Raw genomic sequence first — 18135 nt, forward strand, 5'->3', positions numbered from 1 at the left:
CCAGTGGCCACACATTTTAATTCCACATCCCATTCCCATTCTGATATGTCTATCCACGGCCTCCTCTACTGTAAAGATGAAGCCACACTCAGGTTGGAGGAACAACACCTTATATTCCGTCTGGGTAGCCTCCAACCTGATGGCATGAACATTGACTTCTCTAACTTCCTCTAATGCCCCACCTCCCCCTCGTACCCTATCCGTTATTTATTTATATACACACATTCTTTCTCTCACTCTCCTTTTTCTCCCTCTGTCCCTCTGACTATACCCCTTGCCCATCCTCTGGGTTTTTTTCCCCCCTCCCCCTTTTCCTTCTCCCTGGGCCTGCTGCATTCACCAGCAACTTTGATGTGTGTTTACTGAAGAATTCTAACCATATCTCATATTTCGAACAGTTAACTATGATTCCAACAGGTAGTCCATTTGTCATTTAGATCCAAACTTATTATTTCAACAGACCAATAATTTATTTAATTTTGCACTAAATTAAACTAGATTCTAAGACTAATCATTCTAAGATTCCAAACCTCAGAATCAGTTTTACTGATACTGACATACAGTACTGTGCAGACAGGGCAGCACGGTAGTGTAGTGGTTAGCATGCTTTACAGTACCAGCGACCAGGGTTCAATTCCTGATGCTGTATGTAAGGAGTTTGTACGCTCTCTCCCTGTGACCGCATGGGTTTCGTCTGCAAAATAAACAGAAATGCGAAGTGCTCCTAAGTCCCATCCCGCAATGCAATACAAGCTACAGCTGCCATGAATGTGCGCTTAGTTTCCATGAAGGTCCTGCCAATTTTCTACTGAAATCTTGTCAGTGGCTCAGGTGAACTAATGCAACCATTTCTGGTTTAGATGTCCTTAGGAACTGTCAAAGTTCTTCTATGTGACAAGAACTCAACATAATTAGGAAGATTTTGACCTAGTAAACCTCAACGAATTGAAAGATGTCCTTACAAAATAGTTTGGAATGACTACTTTAACTAATAAATGCAAATTAAATCTTGATTTGTTCCTAAACATCTTTAATTCTGCTGAATTAAAGCAAAAGAAATGGCTATACAGAGAACATTGAATATTAATGAGAATTCTTGTCAGAACATTTTAGTTCACAAATGGAAAGCTCCTCCAACATGAAGGGGAAATACAGGGCTCTCTTCCAACCTAACTTAATAGACGTGAACATTTCATTGTCTGCATGGGAGACACGTGCGCATTGCCACAATTCAATCACAGCATCTACATTCAAATGAAAGGCATTTCACTTTGAAATAGACAGGTCTGCTCATGTGCAAAAGCTTCCTGCAGCTCCTGGAGTTCCCCATTGATTGTGCTTCATCCTGATGGGATTAATAAACTGCAGTAGGACAACAGATCAAAGAGAGTCTGTTAACACCCATTGTCAATCCCCTGCCTTACTGCTCCTGACCTAGATATTGTATCAGTGAATGACCTCAGCAGATTCCTTCTGAAGCCAGCCGCTTCCTCTCTTTACGAGGGAGGGGCTTGTGGACAGCTGAAACGTATCTCTTGAACCATCCTGCGAGGTAGGTCAAACACGTGAAAAGAATGCCTTCCCTTTTATCAGGAAAACAGTCATATAAGTCTCACTGAAGCAGAATGAAGGGTGTCTAGCTATGGGTTCACTTAGTGCCAGCTACACTCAGAACAGCCCAATTTTGTGAGGGGAGCCTCCAGCAGTCTTTAGCTCCTCATATGCATATGCAAATAATCTCAGACTTGTTTTGGGATTGGGCCTTGAGGCTTCACAAATATATGGCACCTTTGAGGTGTAAAAACTCGTGCTTACCTCTCCTATCAATTGGACATGTCATCACCAAACCTAATGAATTTCTACACTGCAGCAGATTCAGATTAAAGTTCAGGTCTATTTACCTCCATGTACATTGAATCACACGGTGAAATATATTATTTGCCAGTATACCCAAGGATGAGCTGGGGGCGGCCCGCAATAGTTGCCACACATTCCAACGTCAACATACCATGCCCACAATGTTTCACAGAGCAACACAGGCAGCCACAGCAACAAAAGCAAAACAAGCCCCTGTCCCATCCCTCCCTCCCACCTAATGACACACCCAGAGAGACCTCCAACCCTGGAGGCAGCCTGTCCTGGAGCTGGAGGCTTGCCTGGGTGTTTGAATGGTTGGACGGAATTATTAGGATGGCTGCTGTTGTCTTGTTCTCAGAATCAGAATCAGGTTTAGTATCACTGGACCACACATCAAAGTTGCTGGTGAACACAGCAGGCCAGGCAGCATCTGTAGGAAGAGGTGCAGTCGATGTTTCGGGCCAAGGCCCTTCGTCAGGACTAACTGAAAGAAGAGCTAGTAAGAGATTTGAAAGTGGGAGGGGGAGGGGGAGATCCAAAATTGTAGGAGAAGACAGGAGGGGGAGGGATGGAGCCAGGAGCTGGACAGGTGATTGGCAAAAGGGATATGAGAGGATCATGGGACAGGAGGCCCAGGGAGAAGGAAAAGGAGGGTGGGGAGGGACCCAGCTCCCTGGGCCTCCTGTCCCATGATCCTCTCATATCCCTTTTGTCAATCACCTGTCCAGTTCTTTGCTCCATCCCTCCCCCTCCTGTCTTCTCCTATCATTTTGGATCTCCCCCTCCCCATCCCACTTTCAAATCTCTTACTAGCTCTTCCTTCAGTGAGTCCTGACGAAGGGTCTCGGCCCGAAATGTTGACTGTACCTCTTCTTAGAGATGCTGCCTGGCCTGCTGCGTTCACCAGCAACTTTGATGTGTGTTGCTTGAATTTCCAGCATCTGCAGAATTCGTGTTTGCCTTAGTATCACTGGCATAGCTTGTGGAACGTGTTGACTTTGCTGCAGTAGTACAATGCAATACATAAAAAATGTAATAGAAAAAATGTGAATTGCAGTAAATATGTATATTAAATAGTTAAATTAAATAAGTAGTGCAAAAATGAAATATAAAGTAGTGAGCTAGTGTTCATGGGTTCAGTGTCCATTCACAAATCTGATGGCAGAGGGGAAGAAGCTTTTCCTGAATTGTTGAGTGTGGGGCTTCAGGCCTCGGTACCTGCTTCCTGATGGTAGCACTGAGAACAAGGCCTGACCTGAGTGGTGGTGGTGTTGCTGCTTCTGATTTCTGTGAAACACTGTGGGCATTCTATCTTGGCGCCGGGATGCATAGCAACACTTACAGCACAAAAAGCTCAGCGTTAGTTACTGCTAGTAAGAAGCTGAACTTTTATCAACCTTTGAAACTGGAGTGATTTCAATTGAAAGAGCCACAATCTTTGCTATCATTTCATTCACAGACCCATGTTATTTACATATCTCTGGGAAATACAGCAAGGATAGACTCTGACTGCTTCCTGACACGTCTGTCAGTAGGCCGTGAAGCCCACAATACGTTTGAGTTCTGTATTCTGCACTGACAGCTGCTGAGGAAAAGCCAGTCAGGGCTAGAGCCAGCACACATTCACACTAGAGTGTGAGAGCATTTAAAAAAAGGGCCCAGTCTATTGAGGGACGAACATTCAAAGGCTGTTGTCCTGCACAGTAACAATCAGCATGAGTGATTTTCCCAAGGTCACAGGGCCAGACCGATGGCCAGTCTTCCCCCACACAAAAGAAGCAAAGTAATCATTAACCCTTCGCTGCACAGCGGTAGGGAGCGGGGGTGGGGTGGGGGGTAGGGGGCTGAGATATTGCAATACAGGGATCCAAAACAAAGGCATTCCTCCAGTGTCCGCAAAACAAAATTGGAAACTATAAGAAAATTGAAATGCCCTGCGTAAACTCACTGGGAAGTCCAGCCAGAAATGCCCCAGGAATGTTTCTCATCAAGGGCGGCTGAAGGTAGAGATTTTTTTCCACAGCACTTGGACTGAAGTAAGTTAGGGACAGTCCTGGAGATGACCAGTAAACGGTGCCCCGTCACCCAACCACTCTCCTCCATACACACCTCCTCTCACTGCTCTCTACCCCCAATCCTCACCAGCCACAACCCACACGGCTCTTCACCTTAACCCCTCCCACAACTCCTCCCAATCCGAAGTCAGTCTGAAGGATTTCCAAAGGCTTTTATTTAATCTCTTTGGTAGCTGCTGGTTACTGAAGGGAAGATAGCTTTTCCAACTTGCACTGTTGTTCACACATGTAACGACTAAGAACCTTTGGAGTGAAGTGAAATATCTTCTCACCCTTGGGAGTCCTGAACCTCTTGGCCTCCCACAGCTGCTGGGAGCAGGGATCGTGAGTAAATCCACACGAATTTTAAAAAAACAAAGCTGCCACAGCCATCTTGACTGGGAATTACCCTGATTCACCAGAACAAAGAAAGTCTGAATGGCTAGCCTCCCCAACATTAATCGTCACATCCTGCCTTTTATGAGAGCCATTGACTTGGCCACCATACTGTTCACCCTGTTGTTTTGATTTGATTCCTTGAGCTTTTCATGCTAATAGTGGTAACCAGGGAAACATGATCAGGGCCAGCTTATTTTTAACCACTGTTTAAAAAGCAATCATTTGTTGTACAAAGTCAAGATTCAAAAAAAATTTTTTCTGCTTCAGAACAATTGGTCATTGAATTGTGTTCTTGGCCAGTCTTCTGGGACCAAGGATGACTCCCTTGTGCTTCAGTTATGTGAGTCCTGAGGCCAATGTGGGCATCACAGACTCTGCCATGGATGGGGCAAGAGTGACTGGTGGGACAAGTGGGTGCCGCACACCCTCAACGTTCCGGGCTTTTGCACGCCTCTGATTCATGGACTCCAATATTTCCAGTACCATCCCAAAACGCTCCTCCGCTTTCAGGGGTCAGGGGTGAGGAACGACCGGATTTGTTCCCCTCCCGTTCCAATTTCTCTCCAGCCCCATGGAGATATCCTCAGCCCTGGAACAGGCAAGCAAGGCAGCCATTGGGAATCTGACTTGTGGCTGTGGAGAACAGAATTTATTCCGCTAACCATATTGTCCCCTATGATACATTTCCACTCTCCGCACTTCAATTGCTCCCTATACAATGGAGACGTGGTCAGCTTGAACCTAAGAACATAAGAAACAGGAAGAAGAATTGTCCATTCGGCTCCTCAAGCCATTTAATAACATTATGGCTGATCTGGCCATAGACTCAACTCCACCTACCCATCTTTTCCCCAGAACTCTTAATTCTTCTATGCAAAAATCTAACTAACTGTAGTTTTAAATATATTTAAAGAGTTAGTAGCCTCTAGTGCTTCCCCTGGGCAGCAAAGTCTACAGATTCACTACTACCTGGGAAAAACAGTTTCTCCTCACAATTCAATATAAATTTAATATCAAAGTATGTAAGTGTTACCAAAATGCACATATCTAAATGTCGTTGTTTGATAAAACGGACAACCAATCACGGATGTTATCCTGAGATTCATTTTCTTGCAGGCATTTAAAGGAAAAACTAAATACAACAGAATTTTATGAGAAATTCTACTTAAGCAGCCAATGAGCAAAAGAAGACAAACTGTGCAATACTAAGACCATGAGTTGTAAAGAATCCTTGAACATGAGTCTGTAAGTTGTTCAATCAGTTCAAAGCAGTGATGAATAACGTTAGACTCACACTGGTTGAGGAGCTGATGGTGGGATGGTAATATCTGTTCCTCAACCTGGTGGTGTGGGACCTCAGGTTCCTTGTATCTCCTGCCAATGGCAGTAGCAGGAAGAGACCAAGGCCAAGATGGTGGGGTCTTTGATGATGGATGCAGCTTTCTTGTGGCAGCGCTCCTTGTAAATCTACTGAATGCTCTCATTTCCATCCTAAATCCGTTTCCTCGAATCTTGAGGCTGTCTGGAGCCCCCTGGCTCCAGTCTCAGTTCTCTCTGCAGAGGGGCTCATGTTCAAATGTTTAAGTGGAGTGTGGGAATGGCTGCCAGTCGGCTTCAACGGAGACTGGGAGTGTGAACAGTGGTAACACAACGCTTTACAGTCCCAGTGACCTGGGTTCAATTCCTGCCGCTGCCTATAAGGAGCTCGTACGTTCTCCCCGTGACCGTGTGGGTTTCCTCTGGCTGCTCAGGCTTCCTCCCACTGCCCAAAGACATACCAGTTGATAGGTGAATTGGTCATTGTAAACTGTCCAGTGATTGGGCTAGGATTAAATTGGGGGATTGCTCGGTGGCGCAGCTCGAAGGGCCAAATGGCCTATTCCACGCTGATTATCTCAAAATATAAGTAAATAAATAAGGTGTGGGAATGGACCCCAGTCAGAGTAAATGGAATGTGGGAATGGGTTCCAGTATGTTTAAATGGAATGTGGGAATGGGTTCCAGTATGTTTAAATGGAATGTGGGAATGGGCCCCACTATGTTTAAATGGAATGTGGGAATGGGCTGCAGTGATTTTAAAAGACATGTTAGAAACAGGCCCCATATGACTTTATAAGTTGTGTGGGAAACAAAGCCTAGTAAATTTATAAAAGTTGTGGAAATAGGGGCTTGTTGAGTTTGAAAGTAAAGTATTGTAAACATATCAGTGACAAATTTATAAAGAATGTAGGAAACCAATGGAGCTTTGAGCAGCGACTATTTGGAGAGACCAGAAGCTGGAGGAGACAGAATTCACTCAGGTTCACTGATCGAGTATTAAAGGCAGCAATTTGTGGACGATTTTTGGAGCTTTGAGCAGAGGCCAATTCACCTTTGGGATTGGTCAGCATGAACATTAAAGTAAGGCAGGCTCAAGCGGAATGGTCATTGTTGGAGTGGATAGAGTTAGAGTGGAGATTTTGAGGTTTCAGTTCTTTGAGGCTTCAGTCAGAGAAGGTAAAAATAAAAAGTTGTAGATAGTGTTTTTTCCTTCTTTATATCTGCAAAGCTAGGTCAGTACATAGATGCCAGGCAAGGATAGTGGATTTCTCCTCGTGTGGGATGTGGGAAGGCAGGGAGACCTCCAGTGTCCCTGACACCTACACTACAAGAAGTGCATCCAGCTGCAGCTTCTAACAATCCATGTTAAGGAGTTGGAGCTGGAACTGGATGAACTCTGGATCATTCAGGAGGCTGAGGGGGTGATAGATAGGACATATAGAAAGGTAATTACACCCAAGGTGCAGGACACAGCAAACTGAATGACAGTCAGGAAGGGGAAAGGGGTTAAAAAGACAGTGCAGAGTACCCTGTAGCTATCCCCCTCAACAGCAGGTATATCACTTTGGATACTGTTGGGGAGGTATGACAGTGGTTGGGTCTCTGGCACCGAGTCTGGCTCTATAACTCAGAAGGGGAGGGCTGAGAAGAGGCTAGTTGTGGTGATGGGGGATTCATTAGCTAGGGGAAGAGAAAGGAGGTTCTGTGGGCGAGAATGAGATTGCCGGATAGTGTGTTGCCTCCCTGGTGCCAGGGTCCGGGACATTTTGGATCGAGTTCTCAGCATTCTTAAGTGGGAGGATGATCAGCCAAAGCTCGAGGTCCATATAAGTACCAATGACATGGGTAGGACAAGTGATGAGGTTCTGCATAGGGAGTTCAGGGAGCTAGGTGCTAAGTTAAAGGGCAGGACCTCCAGGGTTGTGATCTTAGGAATGCTACCCGTGCCACATGCTAGTGAAGCCAGAACTAGGAAGATTATACAGTTTAACACGTGGCTAAGGAGTTGGTGTAGGAGAGAAGGCATAAGATTTTTGGATCATTGGGCTCTCTTCCAGGGAAGGAAGGACCTGTACAGAAGGGATGATTTGTACCTGAACTGGAGGAGGACTAATAACCTAGTGGGAAGGTATGCAAGCGCTGCACGGTGGGGTTTAAACTACATTTGCAGGGGGATGGGAACCAGAGTGCCAGGACAGTTAGTGGAGAGTTGTGGAGGCAGATGTTGGTAAGATGCCTTGCTAACATCCATGTAGGCAACATCCACTTTCCTAGTAGCTTCCTCGAAAAGCTCTATAAGATTAGTTAGACATGACCTACCACACACGAAGCCATGCTGACTCTTGTTAATCAGTCCATGTTTATCTAAATACTTGTATACCCAGTCCCTTAGAATACCTTCCAATATCTTTCCCATAACTGATATCAGACTCGCCAGCCTGTAATTGCCTGGTTTATTTTTAGAGCCTTTCTTAAACAGTGGAACAACATTGGATATCCTCCAGTCCTCTGGTACCTTTCTTGCTGCTAAGGATGATATAAATAGCTCTCTCAGACCTGACAATTTCCACACTTGCCTCCCACAGGGTCCAAGGGAACACTTTGTCAGGCCCTGGTGATTTATCCATCCTGATTTGCTTCAGGATAGCAAACACCTCCTCCTCTGAAATCTGTACAGAGTCCATGAAGTTGATGCAGCTTGGCTCACTTCTACAGACTCTGTGTCCATCTCCTGAGTAAACACAGATGCAAAAAAAAAAATTATTTAAGATCTCCTCTATCTCTTTTGGATCCACACATGTATTACCATTTTGATCTTCCAGAAGACCAATTTTGTCCCCTGCAATTTTTTTGCTCTTAACATATTTGCAGAATCCCTGAGGATTCTCCTTCCCCTTGTCTGCTAGAGCAACTTCATGCCTTCTTTTTGCGCTCCTGATTTCTTTCTTAAGTGTTCTTTGGCACTGCATGTACTCCTTAAACACCTCATTTGTTCCTACTTGCCTATACCTGCCTTGAACCTCCTTTTTTTCCTCTTAACCAGGGCCTCAATCTTTTGAAAACCAAGGTTTCCTACACTTGTTATCTTTAGCTTTTATTCTTACAGGCACATTCAAGTTTTATACTCTCAAAATTTTGCTTTTGAACGCCTCCCATTTACCAAGTATGCCAGAAAACAGCCTACCCCAATCCACCCTTGCCATTTAATTTCTGATAATATCAAAATTATTTTTTCTCCAGTTTAGAACCTCAACCCATGGACCGACTTACCTTCTGCATATTTACTTTGAAACTAATGAGATTCTGATCACTAGATGGAAAGTATTTCCCTATATAAACTTCTGTCACGTGCCCTGTCTCATTTCCTAATAGCAGGTCCAGTATAGCACAGCCTCTCACCGGGACTTCTATGTACTGATTAAGGAAACTTCCCTGAACACATCTGACAAATTCTGTCCCATCTAGTCCTTTAACAGGATGGGAGCCCCAATCATTATGTAGATAGTTCAAATCACCTACTAAGCCTTATGTTTCTTGTAACAGTCTGTGATCTCTACAAATGTGTTCCTCTAAATCCCTAGGACTGTTGGGTGGTCTGTAATTATAGCCCCATTAACATGGTCATACCATTCTTATTTCTCAGTTCCACCCATAATGCCTCACTAGATGAGTTCTCCAGTCTGTCCCGATGGAACAATGCCGTGACGTTTTCCCTGACTAGTAATGCCACCTCTCCTCCTTTAATCCCTCACAGGAGCCCAAGTTTGACATTTCCAAGTTAGACCATCGTGGGAGCATGAAATCCCAAAACTGGCATCAATTTCATGGCCAATGGCAGTAGTTTCATTATTAATGTTGCAAAATACTAACACAAAAGTACCAGCCATTCTTCTCCTGGCTTTACTATATGCCCACTGCTCTCCTTCAAATTTCCCTCCCCAAGATCACATCCCTCAGTGAGACAAGTGGACAAATCTTCATTCTGTTGAAATGGGTTTGATTCCTGTGGGAATACGACTGGCAGATCCCCAACTGGTAGCAACCAGGCCCAGAGCCTATACTTGGGGAAACCTCATGTCTCCTGAATTCTCCTCCAAAGATCTGCCCAACCATGGAGCCGGTGGAAGCTGGGTCCACTTACTTATTGTTGTTCTTCAGTTTGATGTGCCCAGTGGGTGCCAGGATTTCCCCGTTTTTCAGCCAGGTGAGTTGAGGTACTGGCTCCCCTTGTGCCAGGCAATTGAAAATGGCCGTGGTCCCTACAGGCCTCGAAATGGACTGCGGATACTGCACAAACTCTGCAGGTGCTAAAATATAAAACGGGAGAAAGTAAGTCAGCTTACAAGAAAGATGAGTTTATCCTCCGAATGCAGGAGTGAGTGTTTGACAACATTGGAATGTAGAACATAGAACATTTCTGCCCTCTGGCCCACCTGCTGACTTTTTAACCTACTCTGAGATAAATCTAACCCTTCCCCGCTATTTAGCGCTCCATTTTTCCATCATCCATGTGCTTAATTGAACATTGTACAACTGCAGAAGAATGGATGCAGATTCAACTGTGGCTTTCAAAAGAGAATTGGATTAAAATTTAAAGGTAAAGCACATCTACGCTTTGAGAAAAGGAGGAGATAATGGGTCTGGTTAGTTTGCTCTACCAAGAGCTAAATCAGACTCAATGGGCCAAATATCTTCTTTCCGTGCTGGATTCCTCACACACTGAATGCCCCCATGGTGTCAGTCTCCAGTACACAATTCAAGGTTTTCCACCCTGTAGAAGAACTGCTCCCTAGTACCAAACTTGCCTTTTGCCAAATTTCATCTTTGTTCGTGCATCTCGGATTTGTGAATTGTACTGGAATACAGGTTGTACCTTTCTATTCTTTATATCATATAAACTAGTGTGGCGCGTGGCCAATTGGTTAGGGCGTTGGGCTCACGATCTGTAGGTCGTGGGTTCGAGTCTCGGCCAAGGCAGCGTGTTGTGTCTTTGAGCAAGGCACTTAACCACACACTGCTCCAGTCCACCCAGCTGAAAGTGGGTACCGGCAAAATGATGGGGGTTAACCTCGCGATAGACAGGCGTCCTATCTGGGGGGGGGCTGGGGGGAGTCTGGTACTCTCAGTCAGTTCACGCCACAGAAACCAGCATAAGCACTGGCCTGATGGGCCACAAGGCTCGGAACAGATTTTAACTTTAAATATCATATAAACTCCTCAAGATCATCTCTTGAACAAGATCAGTTTCAAAATTTATCCGTGCTGTGACGATGGGGATCAGCTCCCAGACCTAAGAACTCGGCTTGTGCTTTGAGGACAAAGCAACCCACCAACAGGACATCGATTTAGAAATAAACTCCATATTCAAGTTACAGTCTGACCCGGACACTAAACCATATTGGCCTTAGACTGAGTACCGGTTACCAAGCAACATCCCAGGAAATAGAGCAGCACTTTATGGGAAGTCTGGGATTGTAAAAAGGCTGCAATATATCACGTGCGTCAACACAGGGGAAGGGGAGGGGGAGGACACTGAGAGTAAGTGGCAAATGTGTTGGTTCTTGTTTGACTGCCCGACCTGGAGGAGCTCTGAATAGTTATGCAATGCTTCCAAATAAAACCGAAGCTCCCATTTGCTCATCTCCACATGGTCCAACCCCTCACTCCCTGACCCAAGCTCGTCTCCCCATCCTCCCTTCTGTTTCGCCCTTTTCCTCCGCAGGTTTGTGGCGGTGCAGCAAACCGCTCAGATACAAAACTAAAACCTTGATCTGAACCTCCCCGGTCCAGACCCAGCCGAGATCGAGGACCTGACACGTTTCCACCCCTGTCCTGAGCCAGGCGTATGTGGGCTGAGTTTTGGGAAGCAGGGTCTACTCTAAACAGAACTCTGACTGTTATAGTGTCTTCTTTCATAAGAAATTTAGGGTGGCATGGTAATGTAGCAGTTAGCATAATGTTTTACAGTGCCAATGACACGGGTTCAATTCGCGCACTGCCTATATAACGCTTTACAGAGCCAACAAACTGGGTTCACTTCCCAGCACTGCCTGTTATAACACTTTATAGTGCCAATAACCCAGTTTCGATTCCCGTCACTGTCCATTTAACACTTTACAATGCCAATAACCGGGGTTCAATTTCCACCGCAGTCTGTTGTAACACTTTATAGTGCCAATGCCCCAGTTGCAATTCCCGCTGCTGTCTGTATAACGTTTTACAGTACCAGTTACCCAGATTCAATCCCCACCACTGTCTGTGAGGGGGTTGTAGGTTCTCACTGCGACTGCATGTGTTCCTCTGGGTGCTCCAGTTCCTTCCCACATACCCAAGGGTGTATGTCTTAGTTGGGTAACTGGTCACTTGGGTGTATTTAGGCGGTGCAGGCCCATTGGATGGAAGGGCCTGTCATCTGTGCTGTACCTCAAAATAAATTTTAAAATAACAATGTGCTGGCTTCTGTTACACTGCCAGCCTTAATGCAGGGCCTCGGCCCAATACGTCGACTGTTTATTCCCCTCCATAGGTGCTGCCTGGCCTGCTGAGCTCCTCCAGCATTTTGAGTGTGCAACTCGAGGTTATCAGCATCTGCAGCAGCTCTTGTGCTTAAGGCCTATCTGTCTGCCTGCTGCATACCCTACTCTCTCCTCTCCTTCTCCTCCCGGGTCAAAGCGGAGACGGCCAGCCAAGTGCACACAAATCGAAACTAAAAGGCGGTGGTGCGGGGGGGGGGGGGGGGAGCTGTGGCATAGGCGCAGTGTCACACCAGTGGCAAGCTCCTGTTCGATCGCACACCGTTGGAAAGCTGCGGTCTGCCCCACTGGCTGGCCTGAGAATGACCCGAAGGCTTGGGTTTCCTAATAGGCTTTGTGTACTTAGTGAGACGTTCCACTTGACTCCAACAGCACAAACATTCTTTCCGAGATAAGTAGGGTAGTATTTCATTCTCTTTCCGCAATGACATTTTGTTAAACACACATACATGTAATAGATTATAAAGCAAAAGCCAGCACATGGAGAGTTAATGTGACTACATTATTAATGCCCCTGCCATGTTCCATGTACCAGATTTAATTATTCATAGCTCTTAATTATTCATGTGATTAAATACACATATCTATTAATTAGATAAATTCAAAAGGAATTTGAAATATCGAGCATTCAGAGACCAAAAACTCTTTGTGCCTGCACATTCGCCAGCGATGGAGACTTCCTGGTGAAAGCCAGCACGACACCGTTTCAGGAATTTACTTTTCATTAGTAATGGTAAATTCACAGTGATGCATGTTGGGGCAAGGGTCTATTAGTCTGTGAAAGCAGAGCTGTAAATTTTGGGGTCAGTGTGCAAATCAGTCGATGCCAAGTGATTAGAGTGCAGAGAAAGTAGGCTCCCTAGGGCAAGCACTGTGGCTGACATCACTGACTGCAATCACTTTACCATGAATCCTCGGGCTTTAACTTTTTGCTTCCCGGCCTGCTGATGTTATCTGGCAAACTCAGCGCCTTTATGTCTTTGGTACCGCCGCTAGATGCCGCGTAAATTCGAACTCTAACTCAGAGCCTGAGGACTGCCCAAGCACAAATACCTACCAGTCACCTACACACTGGTGTAAGGTTTCAGTTCACTGAAATCCATCAGTAAATCTTCGCTTTCAGGTAACTCAAGATGGGTCTTGAGTCTGCTTCTTGCCTGGTACAGCGAGAAGCTAAATCTGTGGCCTCCAATCGATTTAATTTCTCTCTGTATCCTTCTCTAAGAACTCACCCACAGGCCTTTAATTAGATATTGGACTCTGTCATCACGGTGGCTTCTTTCTGAATTGACACCTGACTCAATTTCACCAGTCAATGCAGAGGAGGAACCAGAACTGTACGTGGCCGGGCCAAGTGGGAGTGCTTCTCCAATGAGGGATGAAGTAAACTTCCACCTCTAGTGGTGAAAGATTCAAAACTGGGGTTGATAGATGTTAAGTGAGGTTCGGTATTGATTTATTATTGTCACACTATTGGGGCGGCACGGTAGTGTAGCAGTTAGCGTCACGCTTTACAGTCACACCGGCATCTGTAAGGAGTTTCTACGTTCTCCCTATGACTGCGTGGGCTTCCTCCAGGTGCTTCAGCTTCCAAAGACGTACGGTGAGGGTTAGTGAGCCGTGGGCACGCTTCGTCGGCGCTGGAGGTGTCCCGACACTTCTGGGCTGCTCAGCACAACCTTCGCTGATCTGACTTGACGCAAATGACGCATTTCACTGTATGTGTCCAACTGCATTTGACAAATTAAGCAACTCTTTAAATCTTTAGAACATAGAACGGTACAGCTCACGACATTTACTGACCTTTTAATCTATTCTAAGATCAATCTAGCCCTTCCCTTCCCCCATTCCCTCCATCTCTCATGCAACCATGTGCCTATCTAAGAGTCTCTTAAATGCATTTACCACTACCCCTGGCAAGGTGTTCTAAGCCCCCACCACTCTCTGTGTAAAAAAAAACCTATCTTTGACAACCTCCCTATACTTTACTCCAATCACCATCAAATTATTCCCCTTTGTATTAGTCATTTCTGTCCTGGGGAAAAGTCCCTGGCTGTTCACTCTATCTATGCCTCTTGTCATCTTGTACATCTCTATCAAGTGACCTTTGCTGCAAAGAGAATAGCTCCAGTTCATTCAACCTTTCCTCTTAAAACACCCTCTGTAATCCATGCAACATCCTAGTACATTAGAACATAGAAAACCTACAGCACAATACAGGCCCTTCGGCCCACAAAGCTGTGTCGAACATGTCCTTACCTTAGAAACTACCTAGGGTTACCCCTCCCCCTCCCTTCCCCTATTCCAGTTTCACTCTGCCCACCCCCCCCAGCTGCCTACTACCTCCCTCAAGGTTCCGCCTCCTTCTACTACCTATTGTGTTTTCCTCTATTTCTTCTTCACCTTTCCCGCCTATCACCTCCCTGCTTCCCCTCCCCCACCCCTTTATCTTTCCCCTTACTGGTTTTTCACCTTCTCCAGTCTTCCAGTCTTCTCCTTCCCACCCTTCCCCCACCTTCTTTATAGGGCCTTTGCCCCTTCCCCCTTCAGTCCTGACGAACGGTTCCAGCCCGAAACATTGACTGATTGTTTCCATGGATGCTGCCCGAACTGCTGAGTTCCTCCAGCGTGTTGTGAGTGTTGCTTCGACCCCAGCATCTGCAGAGTATTTTGTGTTTACGGTTACCAATAGCCCTCTATTTTTCTAAGCTCCATGTACCTATCCAGGAGTCTTTTAAAAGACCCTGTTGTATCCACCTCCACCACTGTCGCAGGCAACCCATTCCACGCACTCACCACGCATCTGCATAAAAAACTTACCCCTGACATCTCCACTGTACCTTCTTCCAAGCACCGTAAAACTGTGCCCTCTCGTGCTAGCCATTTCAGCCCTGGGGAAAGTCCTCTGACTATCCACACGATCAATGCCTCTCATCATCTTGTACACCTCTATCAGGTCACCACTCTTCCTCCATCACTCCAATATTAGAAAGTTTTTGTCAGGCCATTTTCCCAACAAAGCTTGCCAAATTCCTATTCACATAGTGTGTTGAAATAACTACTGAGTTTACATTTGAAGGTCTCTAAAGTATAACTCCTCTGCATCCAAAAGGGATTGCTACCTGTGCCACGTGCTAGCGAGGGCAAGAATAGTCGGATCAGGCAGATGAATGCGTGGCTGAGAGACTGGTGTAGGAGGCAGGGCTTCAGATTCTTGGATCATTGGGATCTCTCCTGGGGGAAGTGTGACCTGTTCAAAAAGTTACACCTGAACCCGAAGGGGACCAGTATCCTAGTGGGAAAGTTTAATAGAGCTGTTAGGGAGGGTTTAAACTAATTTGGCAGGGGGATGGGAACCGGAATGACAGAGCAGAGGAAGGGGAAAACAGAAATAAATCTAAGATAGTGAGCAGTAAAGATGTCAGGAAAGACAGGCAGGTGATGGGGCCAATTTGTAGCCATTGGGATGAGTTGCAGTGCAATAAAGTTGCAGTGAAATCAAAGCAAAAAGTATCAAATACTGGTCTTAAGGTGTTGTACTTAAATGCACGCAGCATAAGGAATAAAGTGGATGATCTTGTTGTACAGCTACAGATTGGCAGGTATGATATTGTGGCCATCACTGAGACCTGGCTAAAGGATGCATGTCTCTGAGAGCTGAACGTCCAAGGATACACGGTGTATCAAAAGGATAGGAAGGTAGGCAGAGGGGGAGGCGTGGCTTTATTGGTAAGAAATAATATTAAATCATTAGAAAGAGGTGATATAGGATCGGAAGGTGCAGAATCTTTATGGTTTCAGCTAAGAAATAGCAGGGGTAAAAGGACCCTGATGGCAGTTATTTATAGGCCTCCAAACAGCTGCAGGGATGTGGACTACAAATTACAACTGGAAGTAGAAAAGGCTTGTCAGAAGGGCAGTGTTATGATAATTGTGAGGGATTTTAACATGCGAAGAGATTGGGAAAATGAGGTCAGCACTGGATCCGAAGAGAGAGAATTTGTAGAATGTCTGCGAGATGGCTTTTTAGAACAGCTTGTTGTTGAGCCCACTAGGGGATCGACTGTACTGGATTGGGTATTGTGTAATGAACCGGAGGTGATTAGAGAGATTGAGGTGAAGGATCCCTTAGGAGGCAGTGATCATAACATGATTGAGTTCACTGTGAAATTAGAAAAAGAGAAGCCAAAATCTGGTGTGTCGGTGTTTCAGTGGAGTAAAGGAAATTACAGTGGCATGAGAGAGGAACTGGCCAAGGTTGACTGGAAAGGGACACTGGCGGGAAAGACAGCAGAGCAGCAGTGGCTGGAGTTTATGTGAGAAATGAGGAATGTGCAAGACAGGTATATTCCAAAAAAGAAGACATTTTTGAGTGGAAAAAGGATGCAACCATGGTTGACAAGAGCAGTCAAAGCCAAGGTTAAAGCAAAGGAGAGGGCATACAAGGAAGCAAAAATTAGTGGGAAGACAGAAGATTGGGAAGTTTTTAAAACCTTACAAAAGGAAACCAAGACGGTCATTAAGAGAGAAAAGATTAACTATGAAAGGAAGCTAGCAAATAATATCAAAGAGGATACTAAAAGCTTTTTCAAGTATATAAAGTGTAAAAGACAGGTGAGAGTAGATATAGGACCGATAGAAAATGTTGCTGGAGAAATTGTAATGGGAGATAAAGAGATGGCAGAGGAACTGAATGACTATTTTGCATCAGTCTTCACTGAGGAAGACATCAGCAGGATACTGGACACTCAAGGGTGGCAGGGAAGAGAAGTGTGCGCAGTCACAATTACGACAGAGAAAGTACTCAGGAAGCTGAATAGGCTAAAGGTAGATAAATCTCCTGGACCAGATGGAATGCACCCTCGTGTTCTGAAGGAAGTAGCTGTGGAGATTGCGGAGGCATTAACGATGATCTTTCAAAAGTCGATAGATTCTGGCATGGTTCTGGAGAACTGGAAGATTGCAAATGTCACTCTGCTATTTAAGAAGGGGGCAAGGAAACAAAAAGGAAATTATAGACCTGTTAGCTTGACATCGGTGGTTGGGAAGTTGGTGGAGTCGATTGTCAAGGATGAGGTTACAGAGTACCTGGAGGCATATGACAAGATAGGCAGAACTCAGCATGGATTCCTTAAAGGAAAATCCTGCCTGACAAACCTATTACAATTTTTTGAGGAAATTACCAGTAGGCTAGACAAGGGAGATGCAGTGGATGTTGTATATTTGGATTTTCAGAAGGCCTTTGACAAGGTGCCACACATGAGGCTACTTAACAAGATAAGGGCCCATGGAATTACGGGAAAGTTACATACGTGGATAGAGTGTTGGCTGATTGGCAGGAAACAGAGAGTGGGAATAAAGGGATCCTATTCTGGTTGGCTGCCAGTTACCAGTGGTGTTCCATAGGGATCAGTGTTGGGGCCGCTTCATTTTACATTGTACATCAACGATTTGGATTATGGAATAGATGGCTTTGTAGCTAAGTTTGCTGACGATATGAAGATAGGTGGAGGGGCCGGTAGTGCTGAGGAAATGGAGAGTCTGCAGAGAGACTTGAATAGATTGGAAGAATGGGCAAAGAAGTGGCAAATGAAGTACAATGTTGGAAAGTGTATGGTTATGCACTTTGGCACAAAAAATAAACGGGCAGACTATTATTTAAATGGGGAAAGAACTCAAAGTTCTGAGATGCAATGGGACTTGGGAGTCCTCGTACAGGATACCCTTAAAGTTAACCTCCAGGTTGAGTCAGTAGTGAAGAAGGCGAATGCAATGTTGGCATTCATTTCTAGAGGAATAGAGTATAGGAGCAGGGATGTGATGTGGAGGCTCTACAAGGCGCTGGTGAGACCTCACTTGGAGTACTGTGGGCAGTTTTGGTCTCCTTGTTTAAGAAAGGATGTGCTGACGTTGGAGAGGGTACAGAGAAGATTCACTAGAATGATTCGGGAATGAGAGGGTTAACATATGAG

The 18135-nt window shown here is 45.3% G+C and overlaps 2 protein-coding genes across 3 annotated transcripts in view; one reads left to right on the plus strand and one right to left on the minus strand.

The window, feature by feature from the left end:
- The window catches only part of LOC140209741 (serine/threonine-protein kinase Nek9-like), a 193122-nt gene that overhangs the window by 164498 nt on the left and 10489 nt on the right, over nt 1-18135 (plus strand). The window lies entirely within an intron of this gene.
- The window catches only part of igdcc3 (immunoglobulin superfamily, DCC subclass, member 3), a 186379-nt gene that overhangs the window by 15127 nt on the left and 153117 nt on the right, over nt 1-18135 (minus strand). The window contains exon 7 of the mRNA XM_072278158.1: nt 9772-9937. Within this exon, the coding sequence (XP_072134259.1) occupies nt 9772-9937 (166 nt within the window). The remainder of the gene's footprint in view (nt 1-9771; nt 9938-18135) is intronic.

The sequence above is a fragment of the Mobula birostris genome, chromosome 14, assembly GCF_030028105.1.
Source record: "Mobula birostris isolate sMobBir1 chromosome 14, sMobBir1.hap1, whole genome shotgun sequence".
NCBI lineage: Eukaryota > Metazoa > Chordata > Chondrichthyes > Myliobatiformes > Myliobatidae > Mobula > Mobula birostris.